At 33.1% G+C, this 24432-nt stretch overlaps 1 protein-coding gene and 1 long non-coding RNA gene across 2 annotated transcripts in view; both read left to right on the top strand.

Moving 5' to 3' along the window:
* The window catches only part of LOC148944233 (uncharacterized), a 16127-nt gene extending 10709 nt beyond the window's left edge, over positions 1–5418 (top strand). Inside the window, exon 3 of the long non-coding RNA XR_016142876.1 lies at positions 5396–5418. This is a non-coding gene — a long non-coding RNA (uncharacterized LOC148944233). The remainder of the gene's footprint in view (positions 1–5395) is intronic.
* LOC148944232 (b(0,+)-type amino acid transporter 1-like) overlaps positions 1–24432 on the top strand; it is a 98153-nt gene that overhangs the window by 42040 nt on the left and 31681 nt on the right. Inside the window, exons 4-6 of the mRNA XM_089099874.1 lie at positions 11629–11754; positions 18541–18655; positions 22106–22150. Coding sequence (XP_088956000.1) covers positions 11629–11754; positions 18541–18655; positions 22106–22150 — 286 coding nt within the window. The remainder of the gene's footprint in view (positions 1–11628; positions 11755–18540; positions 18656–22105; positions 22151–24432) is intronic.

The raw sequence follows: 24432 nt of genomic DNA, 5'->3' as shown, positions 1-24432 counted from the left end.
GCAGCCTTTACGTTCAGTAGCAGCATTGACTGTGGTTTACCTTGTCACAGTTACATTTTCTTGATTTTTCAAAGTTCATTTTGAATTTCTTTCATTGAAATGCAAGAGTTGGAATATTTCAGTAGTGTTTGGTTGTGGTTTACCTTGTCACAGTTACATTTTCTTGATTTTTCAAAGTTCATTTTGAATTTCTTTCGTTGAAATACAAGAGTTGGAATATTTTAGTAGTGTATGGTTATGGTATACCTTGTCACAGTTACATTTTCTTGATTTTTCAATGTTCATTTCGAATTTCTTTCGTTGAAATGCAAGAGTTGGAATATTTCAATAGTGTTTGGTTGTGGTTTACCTTGTCACAGTTACATTTTCTTGATTTTTCAAAGTTTATTTGAATTTCTTACATTGAAATGCAAGAGTTGGAATATTTCAGTAGTGTTTGGTTGTGGTTTACACTGTAACAGGTACATTTTCTTGATTTTTCAATGTTCATTTTTAATTTCTTTCATTGAAATGCTAGAGTTGGAATATTTCAGTACTGTTTGGTTGTGGTTTACCTTCTCAGAGTTACATATTCTAGAATCTAAAGAGTACATTTTGAATATTTTTCCTTGAACTGTAAGATTTGGAATATTTCAGCGGTGTTTTGTTGTGGTACTCATTGTCACAGATAAAATTTATCGATTCTCAAAAATTAATTTTGAATTTACTTCATTGAAAATCAAGAGTTGGAATATTTCAGTAGTGTTTGGTTGTGTTTTACCTTGTCACAGTTACATTTTCTTGATTTTTCAAATTTCATTTTGAATTTCTTTCGTTGAAATGCAAGAGTTTGAATATTTCAGGTGGGTTGGGTTTTTGATTAACGTTACAAATTTTCATCTTACTTAATGTTCATATTGCATTTGAATTTTGTTCGATTAAAATCAAGATTTTGATTATCTCACGCGCGTTTTTGAGTTGTTTACAGTGTAAAAGTATAATCTTATTGATTCTTCAATGGTCATTTTGAATTTCTTTCATTTAATTGAAAGAGTTGGAATATTTCAGTAGGGTTTGGTCGTGGTTTAACTTGTCACAGTTACATGTTCATGATTTTTCAATGTTCATTTTGTATTTTTTTCGTTGAAAAGCAAGATTTGGAATATTTCAGAAGTGTTTTATTGTGGTTTGACTTGTCACAGTTATATTTTCTTGATTTTTTAAAAGTAAATTTGAATTTCTAACGTTGAAATTCAAGAGTTGTAATATTTCAGTAGTGTCTGGTTATGGTTTACCCTGTCACAGTTACATTTTCTTGATTTTTTAAAAGTTCATTTTTAATTTCTTTCGTTGAAATGCAAGAATTGGATTATTTCAGAAGTGTCTGTTTATGGTTTAGCTTGTCACATTTACATTCTCTTGATTTTTCAAAGTTCATTTTGAATTTCTTTCGTTGAAATGCAAGAGTTGGATTATTTAAGAAGTGTTTGGTCGTGATTTACCTTGTCACAGTTACATTTTCTTGATTTTTCAAAGTTCATTTTTAATTTCTTTCATTGAAATGCAAGAGTTGAACTATTTCAGTAGTGTTTGGTCGTGGTTTACCTAGTCACAGTTACATTTTCTTGATTTTTCAAAGCTCATTTTGAATTTCGTTCGTTGAAAAGAAAGAATTGGAATATTTCAGTAGTTTTTGCTTTTGCTTTACCATTTCACACTTACATTTTCTTGATTTTTCAAAGATCATTTGAATTTCTTTAGTTGAAAAGCAGGAGATGGAATATTTAAGTAGTGTTTGGTTATGGTTTACATTGTCACAGTTACATTTTCTTGATTTTTCAAAGTTCATTTTGAATTTCTTTCTTTGAAGTGCAAGAGTTGGACTATTTCACTAGTGTTTGGTTATGGTTTACCTTGTCACAGTTACATTTTCTCGATTTTTCAAATTAATTTTTAATTTATATAGTTGAAATGCAAGAGTTGGAATATTTCAGTAGTGTTTGGTTGTCGTTTACCATGTCACAGTTAAATTTTCTTGATTTTTCAAACTTCATTTTGAATTTCTTTCTTTTAAATGCAAGAGTTGGAATATTTCAGTAGTGTGTGGTTGTGGTTTACCTTGTCACAGTTACATTTTCTTGATTTTTCAAAGTTCATTTTTAATTTCTTTAGTTGAAATGCAAGAGTTGGAATATTTCACTAGTGTATGGTTGTGGTTTACCTTGTCACATGTACACACATGTATACACATGTACACACATGTGCTTATCATGAGTGCTCATGATAAGTTAACCTAACCTTTTCCGGTGAGTATGGTTAGGTTAGACTAGATTCAGTTAGGTTAGATTAGACTAGGTTCGGTTAGCCTACGTACGCTTCACTTAGGTTAGCTTAGTTTAGGTGAGAGACATGCGAAAAGTTAGGTGTATGATTAGGTTAGTTTAGGTTAGATTAGGCTAGGTTAGGTTAAGTTAGGTTAGGCTAGGTTAGCCTACGTACGCGCGCGTACGTAGGCTAACCTAGCCTAACCTAACTTAACCTAACCTGGCCTAACCTAACTTAACCTAACCTAGCCTTTCGCATGTCTCTCACCTAACCTAAGCTAACCTATGTGAAGCGTACGTAGGCTAACCTAACCTAGTCTAATCTAACCTAACTGAATCTAGTCTAACCTAACCATACTCACCGGAAAAGGTTAGGTTAACTTATCATGAGCACTCATGATAAGCACATGTGTGTACATGTGTATACATGTGTGTACATGTGACAAGGTAAACCACAACCAAACACTAGTGAAATATTCCAACTCTTGCATTTCAACGATAGAAATTCAAAATGAACTTTTAAAAATCAAGAAAATGTAACTGTGACAAGGTAAACCACAAACAAACACTACTGAAATATTCCAACTCATGCATTTCAAAGAAAGAAATTCAAAATAAAGTTTGAAAAATCGAGAAAATGTAACTGTGACATGGTAAACGACACCCAAACACTACTTAAATATTACAACTCTTGCATTTCAACGATAAAAATTCAAAATGAATTTGAAAAATCGAGAAAATGTAACTGTGACAAGGTAAACCATAACCAAACACTACTGAAATATTCCAACTCTTGCACTTCAACGAAGAAATTCAAAATGAACTTTGAAAAATCAAGAAAATGTAACTGTGACAAGGTAAACCATAACCAAACACTACTGAAATATTCCATCTCCTGCTTTTCAACGAAAGAAATTCAAATGAGCTTTGAAAATCAAGAAAATGTGACAAGGTAAACCATAAGCAAACACTACTGAATATTCCAATCTTGCTTTCAACGAAAGAAATTCAAATGAGCTGTGAAAAATCAAGAAAATGTAACTGTGACAAGGTAAACCACGACCAAACACTACTGAAATAGTCCAACTCTTGCAATTCAAAGAAAGAAATTCAAAATGATCTTTGAAAAATCAAGAAAATGTAACTGTGACAAGGTAAATCACGACCAAACACTTCTGAAATAATCCAACTCTTGCATTTCAACGAAAGAAATTCAAAATGAACTTTGAAAAATAAATAGAATGTAAGTGTGACAAGGTAAAACATAACCAGACACTTCTGAAATAATCCAAATCTTGCATTTCAACGAAAGAAATTAAAAATTAAATTTTAAAAAATAAAGAAAATGTAACTGTGACAAGGTAAACCATAACCAGACACTACTTAAATATTCCAACTCTTGCATTTAAACGAAAGAAATTCAAATGAACTTTGAAAAAATCAAGAAAATGTAACTGTGACAAGGTAAACCACAAGTAAACACTACTGAAATATTCCAACTCTTGATTTTCAACGAAAGAAATTCAAAATGAACTTTGAAAAATCAAGAAAATGTAACTTTGACAAGTTAAACCACAACCAACCACTACTGAAATAGTCCAACTCTTGCATTTCAACGATCGAAATTCAAATTGAACTTTCCAAAATCAAGAAAATTTAACTGTGACAATTTAAACCACAACCAAACACAACTGAAATATTCAAACTCTTGAATTTCAACGAAAGAAATTCAAAATGAACATTGAAAAATCAAGAAAATGTAACTGTGACAAGTTAAACCACAACCAAACTCTACTGAAATATTCCAACTCTTGCATTTCAACGAAAGAAATTCAAAATGAACTTTGAAAAATAACGAAAATGTAACTGTGACAAGGTAAACCATGATCAAACACTACTGAAATATTCCAACTCTTGCATTTCAATGAAAGAAATTCAAAATGAACTTTGAAAAATCATGAAAATGTAACTTTGACACGGTATACCATAACCATACACTACTGAAATATTCCAACTCTTGCATTTCAACGAAAGAAATTCAAAATGAACTCTGAAAAATCATGAAAATGTAACTGTGACAAGGTAAACCACAACCAAACAAAACTGAAATATTCCAACTCTTGCATTTCAAAGAAAGAAATTCAAAATGAACTTTGAAAAATCAAGAAAATGTAACTCTGACAGGGTAAACCACAACCAAACACTACCGAAATATTCCAACTCTTGCATTTCAATGTAAGAAATTCAAATAAACATTGAAAAATCAAGAAAATGTAACTGTGACACGGTAAAACCACAACCAAACACTATTGAAATATTCCAACTCGTGCATTTCAATGAAAGAAATTCAAAATGAACATTGAAAAATCAAGAAAATGTAACTGTGACAAGGTATACCATAACCATACACTACTGAAATATTCCAACTCTTGCATTTCAACGAAAGAAATTCAAAATGAAATTTGAAAAATCACGAAAATGTAACTGTGACAAGGTAAACCACAACCAAACACTACTGAAATATTCCAACTCTTGCATTTCAATGAAAGAAATTCAAAATGAACTTTGAAAAATCAAGAAAATGTAACTGTGACAAGGTAAACCACAAACAAACACTAATGAAATATTAAAACTCTTTCATTTCAACGAAAGAAATTAAAAATGAAATTTTAAAAATCAATAAAATTTAACTGTGACAAGTTAAAAAACAAACAAAAAAAAATGAAATATTCAACATATTGCATTTAAACGAAAGAAATTAAAATGAACTTTGAAAAATCACGAAAATGTAACTGTGACAAGGTAAACCACGACCAAACACTACTGAAATATTCCAACTCTTGCTTTTCAATGAAATAAATTCTAAATGATCTTTTAAAAATCAAGAAAATGTAACTGTGACAAGGTAAACCACGACCAAACACTACTGAAAGAGTCCAACTCTTGCTTTTCAATGACAGAAATTCAAAATGAACTTTGAAAAATCACGAAAATGTAACTGTGACAAGGTAAACCACGACCAAACACTACTGAAATATTCCAACTCTTGAATTTCAAAGAAAGAAATTCATAATGATCTTTTAAAATTCTAGAAATTGTAACTGTGACAGTTTAATCGACTCTAACTCACTAGTGAAATAGTCAAACTCTTTCATTTCAATTAAATAAATTTAAAATGAACTTTGAAAAATCAAGAAAATGTAACTGTGACAATGGAAACCACACCCAAACACTTTTGAAATATTCCAACTCTTGCATTTCAACGAAAGAAATTAAAAATGAACTTTAAAAAATCAAGAAAATGTAACTGTGACATGGTAACACACAAGCAAACACTACTTAAATATTCCAACTCTTGCATTGCAACTAAAGAAATTCAAATGAACTTTGAAAAATCAAGAAAATGTAACTTTGACAAGGTAAACCACAAGCAAACACTACTGAAATATACCAACTATTGCTTTTTGAAAAATCAAGAAAATGTAACTGTGACAGGGTAAACCACAACCAAACACTACTGAAATATTCCAACTCTTGCATTTCCACGAAAGAAATTCAAAATGAACTTTTAAAAATCAAGAAAATGTAACTTTGACAAGTTAAACCACAACCAAACACTACTGAAATATTCCAACTCTTTCATTTAGAAGTAAGAAATTCAAAATGAACTTTGAAAAATCAAGAAAATGTAACTGTGACAAGTTAAACCACAACCAAACGCTACTGAAATATTCCATCTCTTGCATTTCAACTAAAGAAATTCAAAATGAACTTTTAAAAATCAAGAAAATGTAACTTTGACAAGTTAAACCACACACAAACTCTATTGAAATATTCCATCTCTTGCATTTCAACGAAAGAAATTCAAAATGAACTTTGAAGAATCAAGAAAAGGTAAGTGTGACAAGGTAAACCACAATCAAACACTCCTGAAATATTGCAACTCTTGCATTTAAAAGAACGAAATTCAAAATGAAATTAGAAAAATAATGAAAATGTAGCTATTACAAGGTAAACCACAATCAAACACTACTGAAATATTCCAACTCTTGCATTTCAACGAAAGAAATTCAAAAAGAACTTTGAAGAATCAAGAATATGTAACTGTGACAAGGTAACCCACAAGCAAACACTACTGAAATATTCCAACTCTTGCATTTCAATGAAAGAAATTCAATATGAACTTTGAAAAATCAAGAAAATGTAACTGTGACAAAGGTAAACCACAACATCACACTAGTGAAATATTCCTACTCTTGCATTTCAATGAAAGAAATTCAAAATGAGCTTTGAAAAATCAAGAAAATGTAACTGTGACAAGGTAAACCACAACCAAACACTACTGAAATATTCCAACTCTTGCATTTCAATGAAAGAAATTAAAAATAAACTTTGAAAAATCAGGAAAATGTAACTGTGACATTGTAAACCACAACCAAACACTAGTGAAATATTCCAACTCTTGCATTTCAATGAAAGAAATTCAAAATAAACTTTGAAAAATAAGGAAAATGTAACTGTGACATGGTAAACCACAACCAAACACTAGTGAAATATTCCAACTCTTGCATTTCAACGAAAGAAATTCAAAATGAACTTTGAAAAATTAAGTGAATGTAACTGTGACAAGGTAAACCTCAACCAAACACTACTGAAATATTCCAACTCTTGCATTTCAACGAAAGGAATCCAAAATTAACTTTGAAAAATGTAAAGAGTGTAACTGTGACAAGGTTAACCACAACCAAACACTACTGAAATATTCCAACTCTCGCATTTCAATGAAAGAAATTCAAAATGAACTTTGAAAAATAAAAAAAATGTAACAGTGACAAGATAAACCGCAACCAAACACTAGTGAAATATTCCAACTCTTGCATTTCAACGAAAGAAATTCAAAATGAACTTTGAAAAATTAAGGGACTGTAACTGTGACATGGTAAACCACAACCAAACACTAGTGAAATATTCCAACTCTTGAATTTCAACGAAAGAAATTCAATATGAACTTTGAAATATTATGGGAATGTAACTGTGACAAGGTAAACCGCAACCAAAAACACTAGTGAAATATTACAACTCTTGCATTTCAACGAAAGAAATTCAAATGAACTTTGAAAAATCAAGAAAATGTAACTGTGACAAGGTAAACCACGACCAAACACTACTGAAATATTCCAACTCTTGCATTTCAATGAAAGAAATTCAAAATGAACATTGAAAAATCAACAAAATGTAACTGTGACAAGGTACACCGCAACCAAAAGACTACTGAAATATTCCAACTCTTGCATTTCAACGAAAGAAATTCAAAATGGACTATCAAAAATTAAGTGAATGTAACTGTGACATGGTAAACCGCAACCAAACACTACTGAAATATTCCAACTCTTGCATTTCAAAGAAAGAAATTCAAAATGAACTTTGAAAAATAAAGAAAATGTAACTGTGACAAGGTAAACCGCAACCAAACACTACTGAAATATTCCAACTCTTGCATTTCAACGAAAGAAATTCAAAATGTACTATCAAAAATTAATTGAATTTAACTGTGACATGGTAAACAGCAACCAAACACTACTGAAATATTCCAACTCTTTCATTTCAACGAAAGAAATTCAAAATGAACTATCAAAAATTAAGGGAATGTAACTGTGACAGGGTAAACTACAACATCACACTAGTGAAATATTCCAACTCTTGCATTTCAACGAAAGAAATTCAAAATGAACTTTGAAAAATTAAGGGAATGTAACTGTGACATGGTAAACTACAACATCACACTACTGAAATATTCCAACTCTTGCATTTCAACGAAAGAAATTCAAAATGAACTTTGAAAAATCAAGAAAATGTAACTGTGACAAGGTAAACCACAACCAAACACTACTGAAATATTCCAACTCTTGCATTTCAATGAAAGAAATTCAAAATGAACTTTGAAAAAATCAGACCTTTGGAGGGGGAGGGGGCGGGGGCAGGGGGTCGTTCTGTGTCTCAATGCACAAAAAAAGTATAAAAAGTGGGGAGGGAATGGGGGGGGGGAGAGGGAGGAGGAGAAAGAGGGAGGAGGAGGAGTGAGGAGGTGGGAGGAGGTGGGAGGAGGAGGAGGAGGTGGGAGGAGGAGGAGGAGGAGGAGGAGGAGGAGGAGGGAGGATGAGGAGGGGGAGGAGGAGGAGGTGGGAGGAGGAGGAGGGGGGGGCTCGGGGAGGACCTTTGGGGCACAGGGAGGTCCTTTGGGGCACAGGGAGGGCCTGTGGGTGTCTGGGGGACATTTGGGGACCGGTGGAGGGCCTGGGGGACCCCGGTGGGCCTGTGGGAGCGCGATGGGCCTTTGGGGGGCCCGGGGATGGCCGTGGAGGGGCTGGGGGTGCCCTTTGGGGGCCGGGGTACCCTTTGGGGGTCCGGGGGCCCTTTGAGGACCAGAGGAGGGTCTTTGAGGGTCTGAGGAGGGCGTTTGGGGGTTGGGGCTCTATGGGAGCTTGGGGGGCCGTTGAGTCCCGGGGGCTGCCTTGGGGGTTGGGGTGGGGGATCGGAACCCTTTGGGGTTGGGGTAGAGGACCTCACAACACTGTTCAAATGGAACTTGTGTATTATAACGACCACACTCAAAACCTCTTCTAAAACCAGTTCTAAAATCTTCTTTCAAAATGTCTCTAACGGTTTCGCCGAAATAATCCCATAAAATGGATAAAACCGTTTCGCCCAAATAATCCCTAAACGTAATTTCAGCGTGTTCCTTTTGAATGGCATCTCTGCGCTAACGCATTTCAAATTTCTAGGAAACCCTTTCCTACGTTAATCTCTTCATCTCATAAATTTTCCTAGCTAAACTATTAGGGTTTCGTTAGAATATCAATTTACCTCACCGACTTAAAGCTCCGTGAAGCCGTATTTAAAAATAGAATTTCTATCTCTTTAGACTCCTGCATAATTCCAAGATAACAAGTGATGTCAATTATAATTCCTGACCCTAAAGATCAATGAAGCCCTATTTGAAAATAGAATATCAATTTTTCTCTCTGACCTAAAGAACGTTTATCCCTCAGACCTAAGATTAAAGAAGCCTTAATGTTTCTTAATTCTCCCCTTCGTGAATCAATAATTTCCCCTAGCAATTATGTAAATCAAGTTCACAGGTGCTACTAAAGAAGCCTTAATGTTTCCTAATTCCCTCTTCGTGAATCAACAATTTCCCCGCCGATTATGTAAATCAATTTCTCAGGTTAAGCTAACCAAACAACAATGAAGCCATGTTTGTTTCATAATTTCCCCATCGTGAATCACTAATTTCCCCTAGCGATTATGTAAATAAAATAATAAAGAATCCTTAATGTTTCTTAATTCCCTCTTCGTGAATCAATAATTTCCCCGCCGATTATGTAAATCAAGTTCACAGGTTAGGTTAGCCAAACAACAATGAAGCCATGTTTGTTTCTTAATTCCCCCCTTCCTCAGACCTAAGATTAAAGAAGCCTTAATGTTTCCTAATTCTCCCCTTCGTGAATCAATAATTTCCCTAGCTATGATGCATATCTATTTCTCAGACCAGTCTATAAAAACAACTCGTAATCCTTTATTTTTTAATAATTTTACCTTTTAGGCTCAATACTTTCCCTCGAACGAGTCGTTACATAATGTTCTCAGGTACGTCGAGAACAAAAATCCCAATGCAGGAGCGTCATGAATGTCCATTCTCATTGAGAAAACCATAAAACAGACATGAATTGCTGTTGTCATCCTTAAATGTGACAAAGTTCCTGTTTTTCAAATTCTCACTGACAAAAACCATGAAAACAGACATAAATGTGAGAAAATTCATGTTTTTCAAATTCTCACTGACAAAAACCATAAAACATCCATAATTTGATGTTGACATCCGAGAAAAACATCAAATAAATCGAACAACACACATATCCATCCATGAAAACAACCATAAATGTGACAAAATTCATGTTTTTCCAAGTGAGAAAATTCCTGTTTTTTCATTCTCAGTGAGAAAACCATAAACCACGTGGGCATGTCACGAGTATAAGACCCCTCTCTACTGATACAGTTTATTGTCTTCGATATGTTTCACTAATGCACTTAAAGCATATTGAAGTCTATTCATATGTGCTATATCAAACTTTGCAGCGAAACATAATTGATCCTCCATTTTAAATTTGCTCAATGATATTACATATCTTGCAAATACTTCATCCCATTCCAGATAAAGCCGTGATCCTCTCGTGATTTCCACCGAAATGTTTGGTGCTCTTGTATTATTACCATCAACTCCACTATCAACTTCTAATAGGGTAAACATTCCACTCATCAACACACAAATATATATCCAAATGAGTAAAGTCAAACTGTTCTTCTTCTCACCCCTTTGAATTCTATTCACAGACTAATAAAACTATAGCAAAAATCCTTTCCTCATATTCTCTGCGATCCTCCGCCTCTAATATGTAAGCGAGTCTCTGATTGGCTGAGAAGGGGGATGTATCCGAGTCTCTGATTGGCTGAGAAGGAAACACGTGATCCTGTTTCCTATTCCTGGATCTTAACATTCGCCCCGAGCGTGCACTTTGCCAAAACAACAACAACAACAAATAAATCGACCTTTGGAAACTTAGGTCATTGACCCACTTCGATTATGCAATCATTCTCCCTGGGGATTCCATGCCCATATATGGTGTGCTGATAGGAGTAGCAACCCCCTCTCTACTACAGCGAACATACACGTTTTTATCTATTATTAACAATTGTTAAGTGGAAATCTTGTTTTAATATTTCAAAGAAAGTAGTTGAGCTAGGTGAATGAAACATTTATTGATTTTCTGGAATCAATCAAGAAAGTTTACTATTTAACAGTAACGAAGATAGTTTGTCTGGAAATTGATTTTTATTATAATGTCTGATATCTATCACTTTTCGCTTCAAATTAATGGATTTTCTATATCTCTCCCTCTTGATTCTCTTTAGACTCTCCATTAATATCATGACCTATGTACTTATTCTTGTGCAGTCAAATTTATTTGGATTTCTTATCAAAATAATTGTCATTACTACCATTATCTGCCTTATGACGCAAGTCTACACCTCTAATAGTTCATTTATGTTTAATTTGTGTTTAAAATAAGCCTGTGTATAAACATATTTCAAAGAAACTTTGGAGGGTATGAAAGATTATAGACAAATGTCTGTATAATAATCTTAACTACAATCGAAGCTCAGTTTCCAGAACATGCATAAATGAATGCCAAAAAAAAAAAAAATCAAAGTCCGTACGGAAATAGATTAAATAACATTTTATTTCCAACTATTTCTTTCTTTTTAGTTTTAATCAGCTTTATTAATTGCTACAGCGTCGATCTTGCGACAAAGGTTCAGAATTTTTTCACAGCTGCTAAACTTGTTGCAGTAGCCATCATATTTGGAGGAGGGATTTATTCAATGGCAAATGGTAAATATCAATTATTTTTCAATCATGTACGTCCACAACAAAGGGGGGGGGAGAAAAGTGGACTGTTTCTCCTTCCAGTCTATCGTGACGACTTGTTATACTTCCTAATTTTTTCAATATATTTCACCAATTTGTTCGTTTTTCCAAAGTTTATTATGTTGAAAAATGTATAATATTGAAAAATGTATAATATTGAAAAATGAAACGAACTGCTCCATCGAATATTGCTTATTAACGTGAAATACACGTATAGGTAGCTAATGTGAAAGTGCAGTATTCCAAATTTCCGTGAAATGTTGCCAATTGCGACAAAAGAGCGTTTTGACAACATTTTTTTATAAATGGGAAGGGGAGAGTAAATCCTTTGGAGCAATCTAGAATTGGTATTTTCTGTTTTTTCACTATCTGTTTTTTCACTTTCACTACCACTATCCTAGTTTATGGAGCAAATGGGAAGGTGAGAGTAAATTCTTTGGAGCAATCTAGAATTGGTATTTTCTGTTTTTTCACTATCTGTTTTTTCACTTTCACTATCACTATCCTAGTTTACGGAGCAAATGGGAAGGGGAGAGTAAATCCTTTGGAGCAATCTAGAATTGGTATTTTCTGTTTTTTCACTATCTGTTTTTTCACTTTCACTACCACTATCCTACTTTATGGAGCAAATGGGAAGGTGAGAGTAAATCCTTTGGAGCAATCTAGAATTGGTATTTTCTGTTTTTTCACTATCTATTTTTTCACTTTCACTACCACTATCCTAATTTATGGAGCAAATGGGAAGGTGAGAGTAAATTCTTTGGAGCAATCTAGAATTGGTATTTTCTGTTTTTTCACTATCTGTTTTTTTCACTTTCACTATCACTATCCTAGTTTATGGAGCAAATGGGAAGGGGAGAGTAAATCCTTTGGAGCAATCTAGAATTGGTATTTTCTGTTTTTTCACTATCTGTTTTTTTCACTTTCACTATCACTATCCTAGTTTATGGAGAAAATGGGAAGGGGAGAGTAAATCCTTTGGAGCAATCTAGAATTGGTATTTCCTGTTTTTTCACTATCTGTTTTTTTCACTTTCACTATCACTATCCTAGTTTATGGAGAAAATGGGAAGGGGAGAGTAAATTCTTTGGAGCAATCTAGAATTGGTATTTTCCGTTTTTCATTATCTATTTTTTCACTTTCACTATCACTATCCTAGTTTATGGAGCAAATGGGAAGGGGAGAGTAACTCCTTTGGAGCAATCTAGAATTGGTATTTTCTGTTTTTTCACTGTTTTTTCACTTTTACTATCACTATCCTAGTTTATGGAGCAAACGGGAAGGGGAGAGTAAATCCTTTGGAGCAATCTAGAATTGGTATTTTCTGTTTTTTACCTATCTGTTTTTTCACTTTCACTATCACTATCCTAGTTTATGGAGCTGAAAGAGACTAGCTTAAAGAGACTTGACTATCTTACGGAGGTTAATTTGAACGTAAGGCCATCGATGAAATCGTTGCATTGTTGCATCGTTAAATTGTAACCTTTCTTATTATCAAAATCTTATTTTTTACAGTTGATTCTTATTTGTTCACAACTATGTAAGTTAAGTTCTACCCGAAGGTGAACTTGAAGAACTCCTTATCGCTCCAAGTTTTTTCTTTATGATGGTTTTTCATAAATTTTACTTACTAGTTTCCTTAACATTTCTAGTATAAATCACTAATCTCTATTATTATAAGGAAACATAAAGTATAATTTGTCTTGACACTTTTTTCTACGGCTAACTTTCCTGTCAAGGCTCTTTTGAATTATCGCCTCAGAATACAATCAAATACAATGAAAAATAATAATAATAAATCGTACCGCAAAAGTACTGCTATGGCTGTCTTTAATCTGTCATTAAATACAAAAAACAAGTTTTTTTAACTAAAAGTAAGGAGCGACATTAAAACTTAAAACGAACAGAAATTATTCCGTATATGAAAGGGGCTGTCCCCTCCTCAACGCCTTGCTCTTTACGCTAAAATTTTTTATTGTTTAAAAAAATAGAGTTGTGAGAAAGTCAAACGTTAGCGTAATGAGCGATACATTGAGGAGGGGACGGTCCCTTTCATTTCAGAATAATTCATGTTTGTTTTAAGTTTCAATGTTCCACCTTACTTTCAGTTAAAAAAAACTTGTTTTTTTTAATTTAATTTCTGAAAGTTTTTGAATTAATGCAGGTTTTGATCTTGGCTCACCGTACATGAATAATTAAAACAAAATTTTCATATTAATTTACTTTTATTTGGTTAAATGGCTTTCTCGAAACTTGTTTCATTTTATTTACGAGCGTTTTTATTAATAATAAATATATGTAACTTACGAATTAATTTACGTAACGACCTTCTATATTCGTATAATTTCATTAAGTATATGAGGGGGTTCACCCCCTTGTCAATACCTTGCTCTTTAAGCGAAAGTTCGAATTTTGTTCCAATTCTTTAAAACTGACCGCTTAATCACAAAGTCCGTTAATTAGAATAAATAGCTCTTATGAAAGTACTAAAAAATCTCTGGCTTAAAGAGTGAGGTATTGACTAGAGGGTGAACCCAATCATATATGTAATGTTTTATGTTCGTTTATAGTTTTGTTGTTGCTTCTGTTGCAGTTGAAAAACTTATTTTTATATATATTTAATTTCTGATCTTTTTTTAAATAATGCTGGGAAGTCCGGCGTCCCCTTCATAGCAATATCCCTTCCCCCATGAAAACTTCCTTCATGGAAAGATCCTCTCAAATAACCCCATACCCCCCCCCCGACTAACCAGGAAAAATTTCCCCTGAAAACGTCTGTACTATATACTTCCCAATAACCAATACTATATGTTAACATTGGGTAAAGTTCATAACTTTCAGCCCTCCCCCCGGGAACTTAGAGGGATTAAGTAATCCTAAAAGACATACTTATAACATTTTCGAACATGTTGAAAGGAATGGCTATCTCAAAATTTTAATCGGGTGACTTTGGGAAAAAATGAGCGCGGGAGGGGGCATAGTTGCCCTCCATTTTTGGTCACTTAAAAAGAGCACTAGAACTTTTAATTTCGATTCCAATGAGCCCTCCCACGATATTCTAGGACCACTGGGTCGATACGATCACCCCTGGAAAAAAAACAAATAAACAAGTACCCGTGATCTTTCTTCTGTCAAAAAATGGAAAATTCCACATTTTTGTAGATACGAGCTTAAAACCTCTACAGTAGGGTTCTGGGCTACATTTAATTTGATACTGTGATCTTAATTAAAATTATATAATTTTAAGGGGGTCTTTCCCCCTTTTTCCAAACATCAGCCAAATATGCTCAGTTGCCTAACTTTTGATGGGTAAGATTAAACTTGATAAAACTTATATATTTGAAATCAGCATTAAAATTTAATTCTTTTGATGTATCTATTTGTATCAAAATACCGTTTTCTAGAGTTTCGGTTACCATTGAGCCGGGTCCCAATAACCAATAGGCTACTATATGTTAACATTGGGTAGAGTTCATAACTTTCAGCCCTCCCCCTGGGGGCTTTGAGGGATTAAGTTATCCTAAAAGATATAGTTTTAATATTTTTGACCATGCTGAACAAAATGGCTATCTCAAAATTTTGATCTGGTGACTTTGGGAAAAACATGAGCGTGGGAGGGAGCCTAGTTGCCCTCCATTATTTTTGGTCACTTAAAAAGGGCACTAGAACTTTTAATTTCCGTTCCAATGAGCCCTCCCAGGATATTCTAGGACCACTGGGTCGATACGATCACCCCTGGGAAAAAAAAAATAAATAAAAAAAAAACACGCATCCGTGATCTTTCTTCTGGCAAAAAATGGAAAATTCCACATTTTTGTAGATAGGAGCTTGAAACCTCAACAGTAGGGTTCTCTGATACGCTGAATATGACGGTGTAATTTTCGTTAAGGTTCTATAACTTTTAGGGGGTCTTTCCCCCTTTTTTCGAAAATCAGCCAAATTTTTTCAGGCGCGTGACTTTTGATAAGTAAGATTAAACTTGATGAAACTTATATATTTGAAATCAGCATTAAAATCTGATTCTTTTGATGTATCTATTGGTATCAAAATTCTGTTTTTTAGAGTTTCGGTTACCATTGAGCCGGGTCGCTCCTTACTTACAGTTCGTTACCACGAACTGTTTGACATAGGGTTTGCCAACCCTGCCGGTGGAGCTTAAGCTTTATTGTTATTGGGTATTTTGCGGACAGAATGCCGAATGAATCTAAAAATTGAAAACCGATTTCTCTGGGGATATGGGAAAAAAAGGTTTTCTCGCAAATTTATTTCTTAATTAATTTCTTGTTATCACAGGCTGTACAATATTGCTACCTAAATAAAGAGCGAAGTGGACACAAATGTATTATTTTTCTACTTTTTTTAGTTTTTTTTTACCAAGGCACTTCGTATGGAAGGACTTCAAAAGGAGCTCATTCGAATGGGAATTGGGAAAGTTCTAGTGCCCTTTTTAAGAGTCAAAAGTGGCTGGAGGGCAATCAGCCTCTCTCCCACGCACCATTTCCCCCAAAGGCAACCGAAAAGAGTTTTTGATATGGCCATCTTGTTCAGCATAATTGAAAGGTCCAATAGCTATTTCTCTGGGTGGAAACCCCCCCTTCCATCTTTGGAGCAAGGACTGTAAGATATACGATTCGCCCATTGTTTACATACATCATTTGTTATTGGGAAGGGGTGATGGGGCGTATTCAAAAGATCAAACAAAAAAACTAACCTTTTGAGACAAAAGTAAGAAGGGACGTCAACTGAAAACGAACTTAAATTGTCCTGAAACATGAGCGATTTCTTCACTGTCCAAATAAATTGACGTCTAATAAGAACTTGCTATAGTAGCAAGTTTTCATCATACCTTAACTTGGTTAGACCGGGAAGGATTCATTCCTCCTTAATAAAACGAGAAAAGTTTGACTATTCGTTTTTAGTTGATTAAAGTTTACATCATTTATTAATAAAACATAAAAACTGTGTGATGAATGAGAATGAAGCTCTCTTAATGAAACAAATTTCAAAAAAGTGTTCCTTGGTGACAATCCTATTCTTGCATTGCTATCTAGTCTTGAAAGTGTATCTTATGTTCAAGGGAAGTTTCTGACTGCCCAATAGAAAAATCAATCCCCAAAAAAGCTGTTTGAATTGTAGTTTTGATTGCTAATTAATAAAATTTGTACTGATCATCTTATTTTTAAATTTAATGTAATTGAAACTTAGCTAAGAGTTATTGTAATCAAATTATAATTACTCAGAAGATACTATAATAGCCAATAATCAAATTTTAATTCAACTAGATGGATAACAATAAGTGTTGAATTTGCTGATTCAAACCGACTTCAATTGCACATCCTGCTTAAGTATTAAATGATACTGGTTTTAATTTTTTTTTTTCTCTAAGGTTATCACCTCCTTTGCTGGGGATTTTTGTAGGTTCAATGATCTTTCCTCAAGGGTACCCTTAGAAATTTTTCCAAGGGGAGGGGAGAGCCTGCAAAATTTTTAATAGGGCTAATGTTTGGCAAAAATTTTTCCTTGAAGCTTTAAATATTTTTTCGAAAATTAAGGAAAAAGTCTAGGGGATTTTTTTTTTATGTTGTTGGTCTTCCAGGGGGAAGGGATGAAGAATTCCCCTGTGATCCTCTGTGATCCTTGATGTTCTTTATGTTGTAAAGTAGCGTTCTCTCACTTTACAAGACCCGAAATAAAATTGTGTCTTTCATCTAAGGATTCATTTGTGCCATGGATGGATAATTCTGTTTGGTTTTTACTGCTAGGTGTAGAATCTAATAAATCACCAATGTAGTAAAATATCTTTTTTCTCGCACCAAATTATTACTTTTATTTTATTATATATATATATATGTTGCCGTGAATGTCTGAAATCTGGTTAATGTCGACATTCACCGTTGAACAGAATTAGGTTAAAATCCTAACCTAACCCAGTGTAACCTAACCTGTCATCATCGAACCTTGTATTAAACTGAAAAGTTGACTGACAACGCTGACTAAATCCGAGGAGAAAAAAAAATATATTTCGGATTTTCAGCGGTGAATGTCGCAATTACCAGGTTTTTGCTCTTTAAGCAATTTAATGTCTTTTCGTACTGAGGTCTTTTCAAAGAAATTTGATTATTGAAGCAAGTCCGATTTCTCAGACAGAGTGTCTACCGAGTGTCTACTAAGCCTCAAACTTTTGGTTTTCTTTTTTAAGGTTTTTGAATTGTTTTAATCCCTTGTTAAAATATATACAAATGTTTTTGCAATTACCATTTTTTTCCACATAGGTGTGATGACGTCATGGCAATACTGCAATGATGTATAAAAAATTACTTGACAGACATGAATATTTTTTTCAAAAATTAAGGCTCTTAACGAATTTTCTCAAACTTTTGAACAATCGAGATCGATTTTGTAGGCCAGAATATTCCAGGATACAAATTTTTCAGAGAAAACAGGGAGTATATATATATATATATATATATATATATATATATATATATATATATATATATATATATATATATATATATATATATATATATATATATATATATATATATATATATATATATATATTATATATATATTTATATATATATATATATATATATATATATATATATATATATATATATATATGTGTGTATATATATATATATATATATATATATATATATATATATATATATATATATATATATATATATATATATATATATATATATATATTACACTAATCAACTTTTACACAATGATTTTTAGGAAACCTTGAATACCTGTCCACTGGTTTTGAATCTATTGATCCGGACCAGCCGGCCATTACCTTAAGTAATGTGGCAACTGCATTTTACAGTGGCCTCTGGGCTTATGATGGATGGTAAGGTTATAACTTACTTTTTTCTGTTCCTCGTGTTTTTTATTTTAACTATTTGAAAAGGAAAAATTGCTTCTCTTCCTTCCAACGAACTTCTTTAGATAAAATTTAATCTGAGAAATAACTATTACAAAGACTGTTAGAAACACTGTATTTGACAACATTTGCCATGCGATGCATTCAATGGTGGTAAATAAAACAAAAGTATTATGCAAAATAAGCTATACAGGACAGCGACAAAATTGAAAATTCCTTTTTTTTGTCTGTTGTCAAAATTTTCCCAAAATTAATATTGAGCAATGTTTTCCATGTGACATAATTGGGGCTGGTAACCTAAAGGTGGTATCATGCAGTATCAGTTTTACAGGAGAGCAGAAAACTTATTTTTTTTTTACTTTTTTTGGCTGTTACCTTTCCACCACTAATAAATTTGTCAAATTTTCCGTACGACCTAGTCGGTGGCAGCAGCTAAAAGTTCTTGTCATACAAAATAATTTTTACAGGAGAGCAGAAACCAGAAAAAGTTTTTTTCCTCTTTTGGCTGTTTTTAAAATTTTCGCCAACCTCATATTTGCCTAAATTTCCCAATATGACCGAATCGAAAGCAAAAACTAAAAAAAAATTGCTTTCAGACAAAACAAGTTTTATTCACATTCAAGAAGCATACAGATGCTCAAATATAAATTTTTTGCAATAAAATCTCGATTGCCTAACAGTTTTTATGAAAAATAAAAGAACAAATATAACGCATTTAAAAAAAAGCAACTTTTAAATATCTTCAGAACCAAATAAGACAGCAGAGAACGAGTTAGACCAATCGGTAGAAGTTATTTATTTTAAGGACATAGATAAATCTAATTTTGGTTTAATTAATGAATAATGACTTTTAAAGAGCCAGGGTCAAAGTAACTTCGAACTGAGACTGCTTAAAACATAATCTTTTCAATTCAAGGGATATTATGTGGTCGCAGAAAATGGCTTTATCCAGGGGGGTTACCTTTGGACCAAAAAAGATTATTTTCACTAATCGTTGAGCCAGAAAGCGCAGTGTGAAAGCTGAAGTGGATTCTTTTACTTTTTTTTATAAGAGAGAGTGCTTAACCGACGAGCTTTTAGCTCTTTGAGCCATGCTTTCGCTGTTGAGTGGAAAGCACCGTTTGAATAAGCAAGCTAGCAGGCAGTATTTTTAAATTGAAGTTTGACTAAAATCTAAAAGCGCTTAAGATGTATGACGACTCCCTATCCCCCTTGGCAAATTACTTTTTTCAGAATATCAAATCCAAAAATTTGCATTTCCAAAAAAGGGCATTTACCCATGAGTACGACAGTTCTGCTATCTGCTTTTACAAGTCATTCCTGTTTGTAATATTTACCAGGTTTCCTATTTTGTTTCCTGAGTTTAGGACTGAGGCTAAGGGACGGTATTGTATGCTTCTATTAAACTTCTATAGCTCTATCATTGTTAAAGCAATTGGAGATTCCGTTTTGCTCCTGTTGAATAGTGAAATTCGAAAATTGGCTCTTGTTAAGAAATCAGCTTTTAGCTAAAAGAGATAAAATTTCCGTTAAAGGCTGATCAATACTCCTAGAAGAGCAAATGAATAAATGTTTCATGATTTTTAGCGAATAAAATTTGTTCATGAGGATTACCATTTGGAAAATCTTGAGAGACTGATATCACTGACATCCTCTTTGTAGTGATGCACAGTGATGCTCTTTGTTGTGAGGATTACCATTTGGAAAATCTTGAGAGACTGATATCACTGACATCCTCTTTGTAGTGATGCACATTGATGCTCTTTGTTGTGAGGATTACCATTTGGAAAATCTTGAGAGACTGATATCACTGAAATCCTCTTTGTAGTGATGCACAGTGATGCTTTTTGTTGTGAGGATTACCATTTGGAAAATCTTGGGAGACTGATATCACTGACATCCTCTTTGTAGTGATGCACAGTGATGCTCTTTGTTGTGAGGATTACCATTTGGAAAATCTTGAGAGACTGATATCACTGATATCCTCTTTGTAGTGATGCACACCATAAAAAAAAAAATCGAGTATTGAGTTAGCTCAAAACGCACTAAAACCCGATAAATAAAAGTTCAAATAGGGATAAAATCCGTTTAATAGACAGTGATGATGATAACAGTGATAGAAACTCACAAAAATCCCAGATATTTCGGTCACATATGCAGTGACCGTCATCAGTATTTCGGTTACTGCAAATGTGACCGAAATATCCGGTATTTTTGTGAATTTCTATCACTGTTATCATCATCACTGTCTATTAAAAGGATTTTATCCCCATTTGAGCTTCTATTTATCGTCATGGAAAGGCATTGGGGTCTGCGAAACTATCTGCACTAAAACCCGATGTGCAACAAGACAACCTGGAGTGAGAAATTGGGCTTCTAGTACCGACCTTTTGTTTCGGCTGTTCGAAGTCATCTATCATCTTCTGTAGTCTCGTAAGCGTCATTTAAACCAAAAGGTTGCTGTCGTTTGTTCCATGCCTTTTGTTTCAGCTGTTCGGAGTTATTCGTCATTTTGTATAATTTTGCATGTGAATTGAGAGATTCTGGCTTGACTTCAATTCCTCTTTCCTGTTTATCCTTCACAGAACCGTTCATTTTATAGAATTTGTGTTCTCCTGGGATTTTTTACGATTCTCTCTGTTATCGCTGCTTCTCTTCTAACCACCGAGTTCGCTGTGTACCATTTTCTTTTACGAGTCGATGTGATCTGATCTTCGCTTTCGCTTGTCTTCTAACCACAGATTTTGTTGTCGATTACTTTCATTTGTGATTCGTTGTGATGCTTTTTAGCGCATCTCTTCTAGCCAAAGATCTCTTTGAGCATCATTTTCGTTCATCATTAGCTCAAAATTTTTTTCCATCCCTTAACTGTTCGGATTTATTCATCATCTTTTATAATCTACATGACGTCATGGTTATCTTACTTTGTCTTCTAACCGCTGATTTTATTGTGCAACGTTTTCGTTTGTGATTCAATAGGATTCTCGCTGTCGCTTGTTCCATGTCTTTTGCTTTATCTGTTTGGAGTTAAACGTCATCTTATATAGTTTTGCATGCGTCATAGGTACCAAATGCAATATTTCCCAAAGTTATGGCCTATCTAGTTTTATATATATATATATATATATATATATATATATATATATATATATATATATATATATATATATATATATATATATATATACCCGCTATACCTGCTGGAGATCTGACTTGTCTCGACTTTTTAACAAATTTTTTAGTTCAGTTATTTTAAAAAAAAGTTATTTTAGTTCATATTCAGTCTTTGATGCCACCTTATTTTAAAAGTTAACAGTAATTGTGATCCCTCATTACTTAGTTGTATTTATTTACTATGTTTACGTAATATTAAAATACAAACATTGAAATTAAATAAATTTACTATTTACCTTTTAGGAACAATTTGAACTTCGCAACTGAAGAACTTATCAATCCAAACGTGTAAGTATATTATCTTAATTGTCTTTCAGGGACTCCAATTCACGAAAATGTAGGGAGAGAGGTTTATTTTTTAATTTTTATAATGATGATACAAAAGTAGATTTTACCAAAACCTAGAAGGGAACACTTTTTATTATTCCCTCATCCCCCCCCCCCTGTTGGCCAACCCTGATTTCTTCACGGCTATTTGATCATATTTATGTACATATTCCGTCAAGGTATTACAATAATACCATACAATTAACTTTATCGTCAAGTTTAAACACACATCTAAGATTACAGGCGGAAGCTTTGAGAAACTGAAGTAATGACAGCATTCAAGCCCTTTTAACTAACAAGTTCACTGCTCTAGTGAACCGACTAGAGAGTATAAAATGCACCACATAGATAAGAACAGGCAATGTTGTTTTCCTCTGAACATTCTAGCTAACGTTTCGTAGAATTTAATTATACACCAAACATTTTCCTTTTAGAAAAGATTTATTGATGATAAATGAGTTAAATATAACTTATAAAAAAAATTATAAATTTAGTTGATAGATAAACCACTGAAAATCCGACATAACTTATATAAATCTTTAGTGGTCAGGACCAGATAAAAAGCGATTGGAACGATTGGGCCTAATCGGGTCCCCGCGTTTGAAAGGGCCTCGCGCTGCCATCAAAATGAACAAATCTTTTTTTCCTAATTGTGAAATATTCTTAACAATTCCAGTAAGCCTCGCTTCTGGAGAAAGATCATTTTCCAGGCTAGAACCAATAAAAAACTATCTTGCATAAACAATAGATTAGGATATATTAAATAGTTTAGCAATTATGTCGATTGAAAGTGAAGTCGCAAGGAAATTAGAATTTCTATCAGTTTTATAAAGATTTATAGAGCAAAACTAAGAAACGTGTAAATTCATGTGTTCATATTTTATGATATAAATTTCGAAAGACATTTTTAGCAGTCTCATAATATCTAGATGACAGAAACTTGAATTAACGTAAGCTCAAAATAAGGACAAAAGAGGGCAAAAAACTGAGCTCAAAATGAACAAACTGAAATATCAAATGAGACATGATAAAGAGAACAATCCGAGAGATGTAAATGCACAAGTAGAAATGATCAACCTAGACCATCAAAAGTGACAAGACCCATCTGAGCAGCTAAGGAAAGGGGCATTAAAAAATGTCTTAAGCAATGATTAACAAAAATGAAGAACAAAGAAATATGTCATTAGAATACTTGGGAAAACGAAAATTACAACGAGTCAACAACGAAAATGGAGAAGAAAGAAAAATACTATTAAAAAGAGCATATATATATATATATATATATATATATATATATATATATATATATATATATATATATATATATATATATATATATATATATATATATATATATATATATATATATATATATATATATATATATATATGTGTGTGTGTGTGTGTGTGTGTGTGTGTGTGTGTGTATATATATATATATATATATATATATATATATATATATATATATATATATATATATATATATATATATATATATATATATATATATATATATATATATATATATATATATGGTTTGCAAGTGTCCCTTCTCACAGGTATGACTTAGTTTATATACAAATTATGACTTAATCTCTTATTTACATACAGTGGACTCAAATGATTGGCCTATGTAGGATTTTGTAAAAAAGGAGGCGGGGGGTTGATGAAATTTGTGAAAATAAGGAATTTTTTTCTTCTAAGCACCGGGGGAATGGTTATGACGGTTTCAGGGGCGGATCCAGGATTTTTCTAGGGGAAGGGGGCGCAAAATAGGTTGATCTGATGAACTTACGTTAGGAGCAAGTTTAATTAATGCAAAATTGTGTTAATTAGGGAAATTACACTACTTTAGACTACTTTACGGGGGTAACCCTTGCCCCCCCTCTGGATCCGCAACTGGTTAGTTTATCATTTTTTTTTTTCACGTCGTTATATTTATTTTCTCAGATTGTACTTCCTGTGATATTTGAAAAGTCTAGTTACCTGTTTTAGCGGAGAGCCTAGATAAGACTAGTTTTGTTTTCAATCAATGTTTTCATATGAAATGGGCAGACCTTTCCTGAACTTTAAACAATAAACACCTCTGTGTGAAAATCTTTGCACTTTCTGAATTTAGATAGCGGTAAGGGTTCCTGATAGACCAATTTTAGGACTTGGGTTCTAATTATTGGTTGTTGTGGCAAAAGTTGTCGCAATAGCCCTATCCAAGAAAATACCAAGCGACTGTTAAGAAGTGT

The sequence above is a fragment of the Artemia sp. Qi Xiang Cuo genome, chromosome 14 (genome assembly GCF_049724085.1).
Source record: "Artemia sp. Qi Xiang Cuo chromosome 14, ASM4972408v1, whole genome shotgun sequence".
Taxonomy (NCBI): Eukaryota; Metazoa; Arthropoda; class Branchiopoda; order Anostraca; family Artemiidae; genus Artemia; species Artemia sp. Qi Xiang Cuo.
Note: the sequence above shows the minus strand (reverse complement) of the source record. Positions and strands in the feature narration are given on the sequence as shown.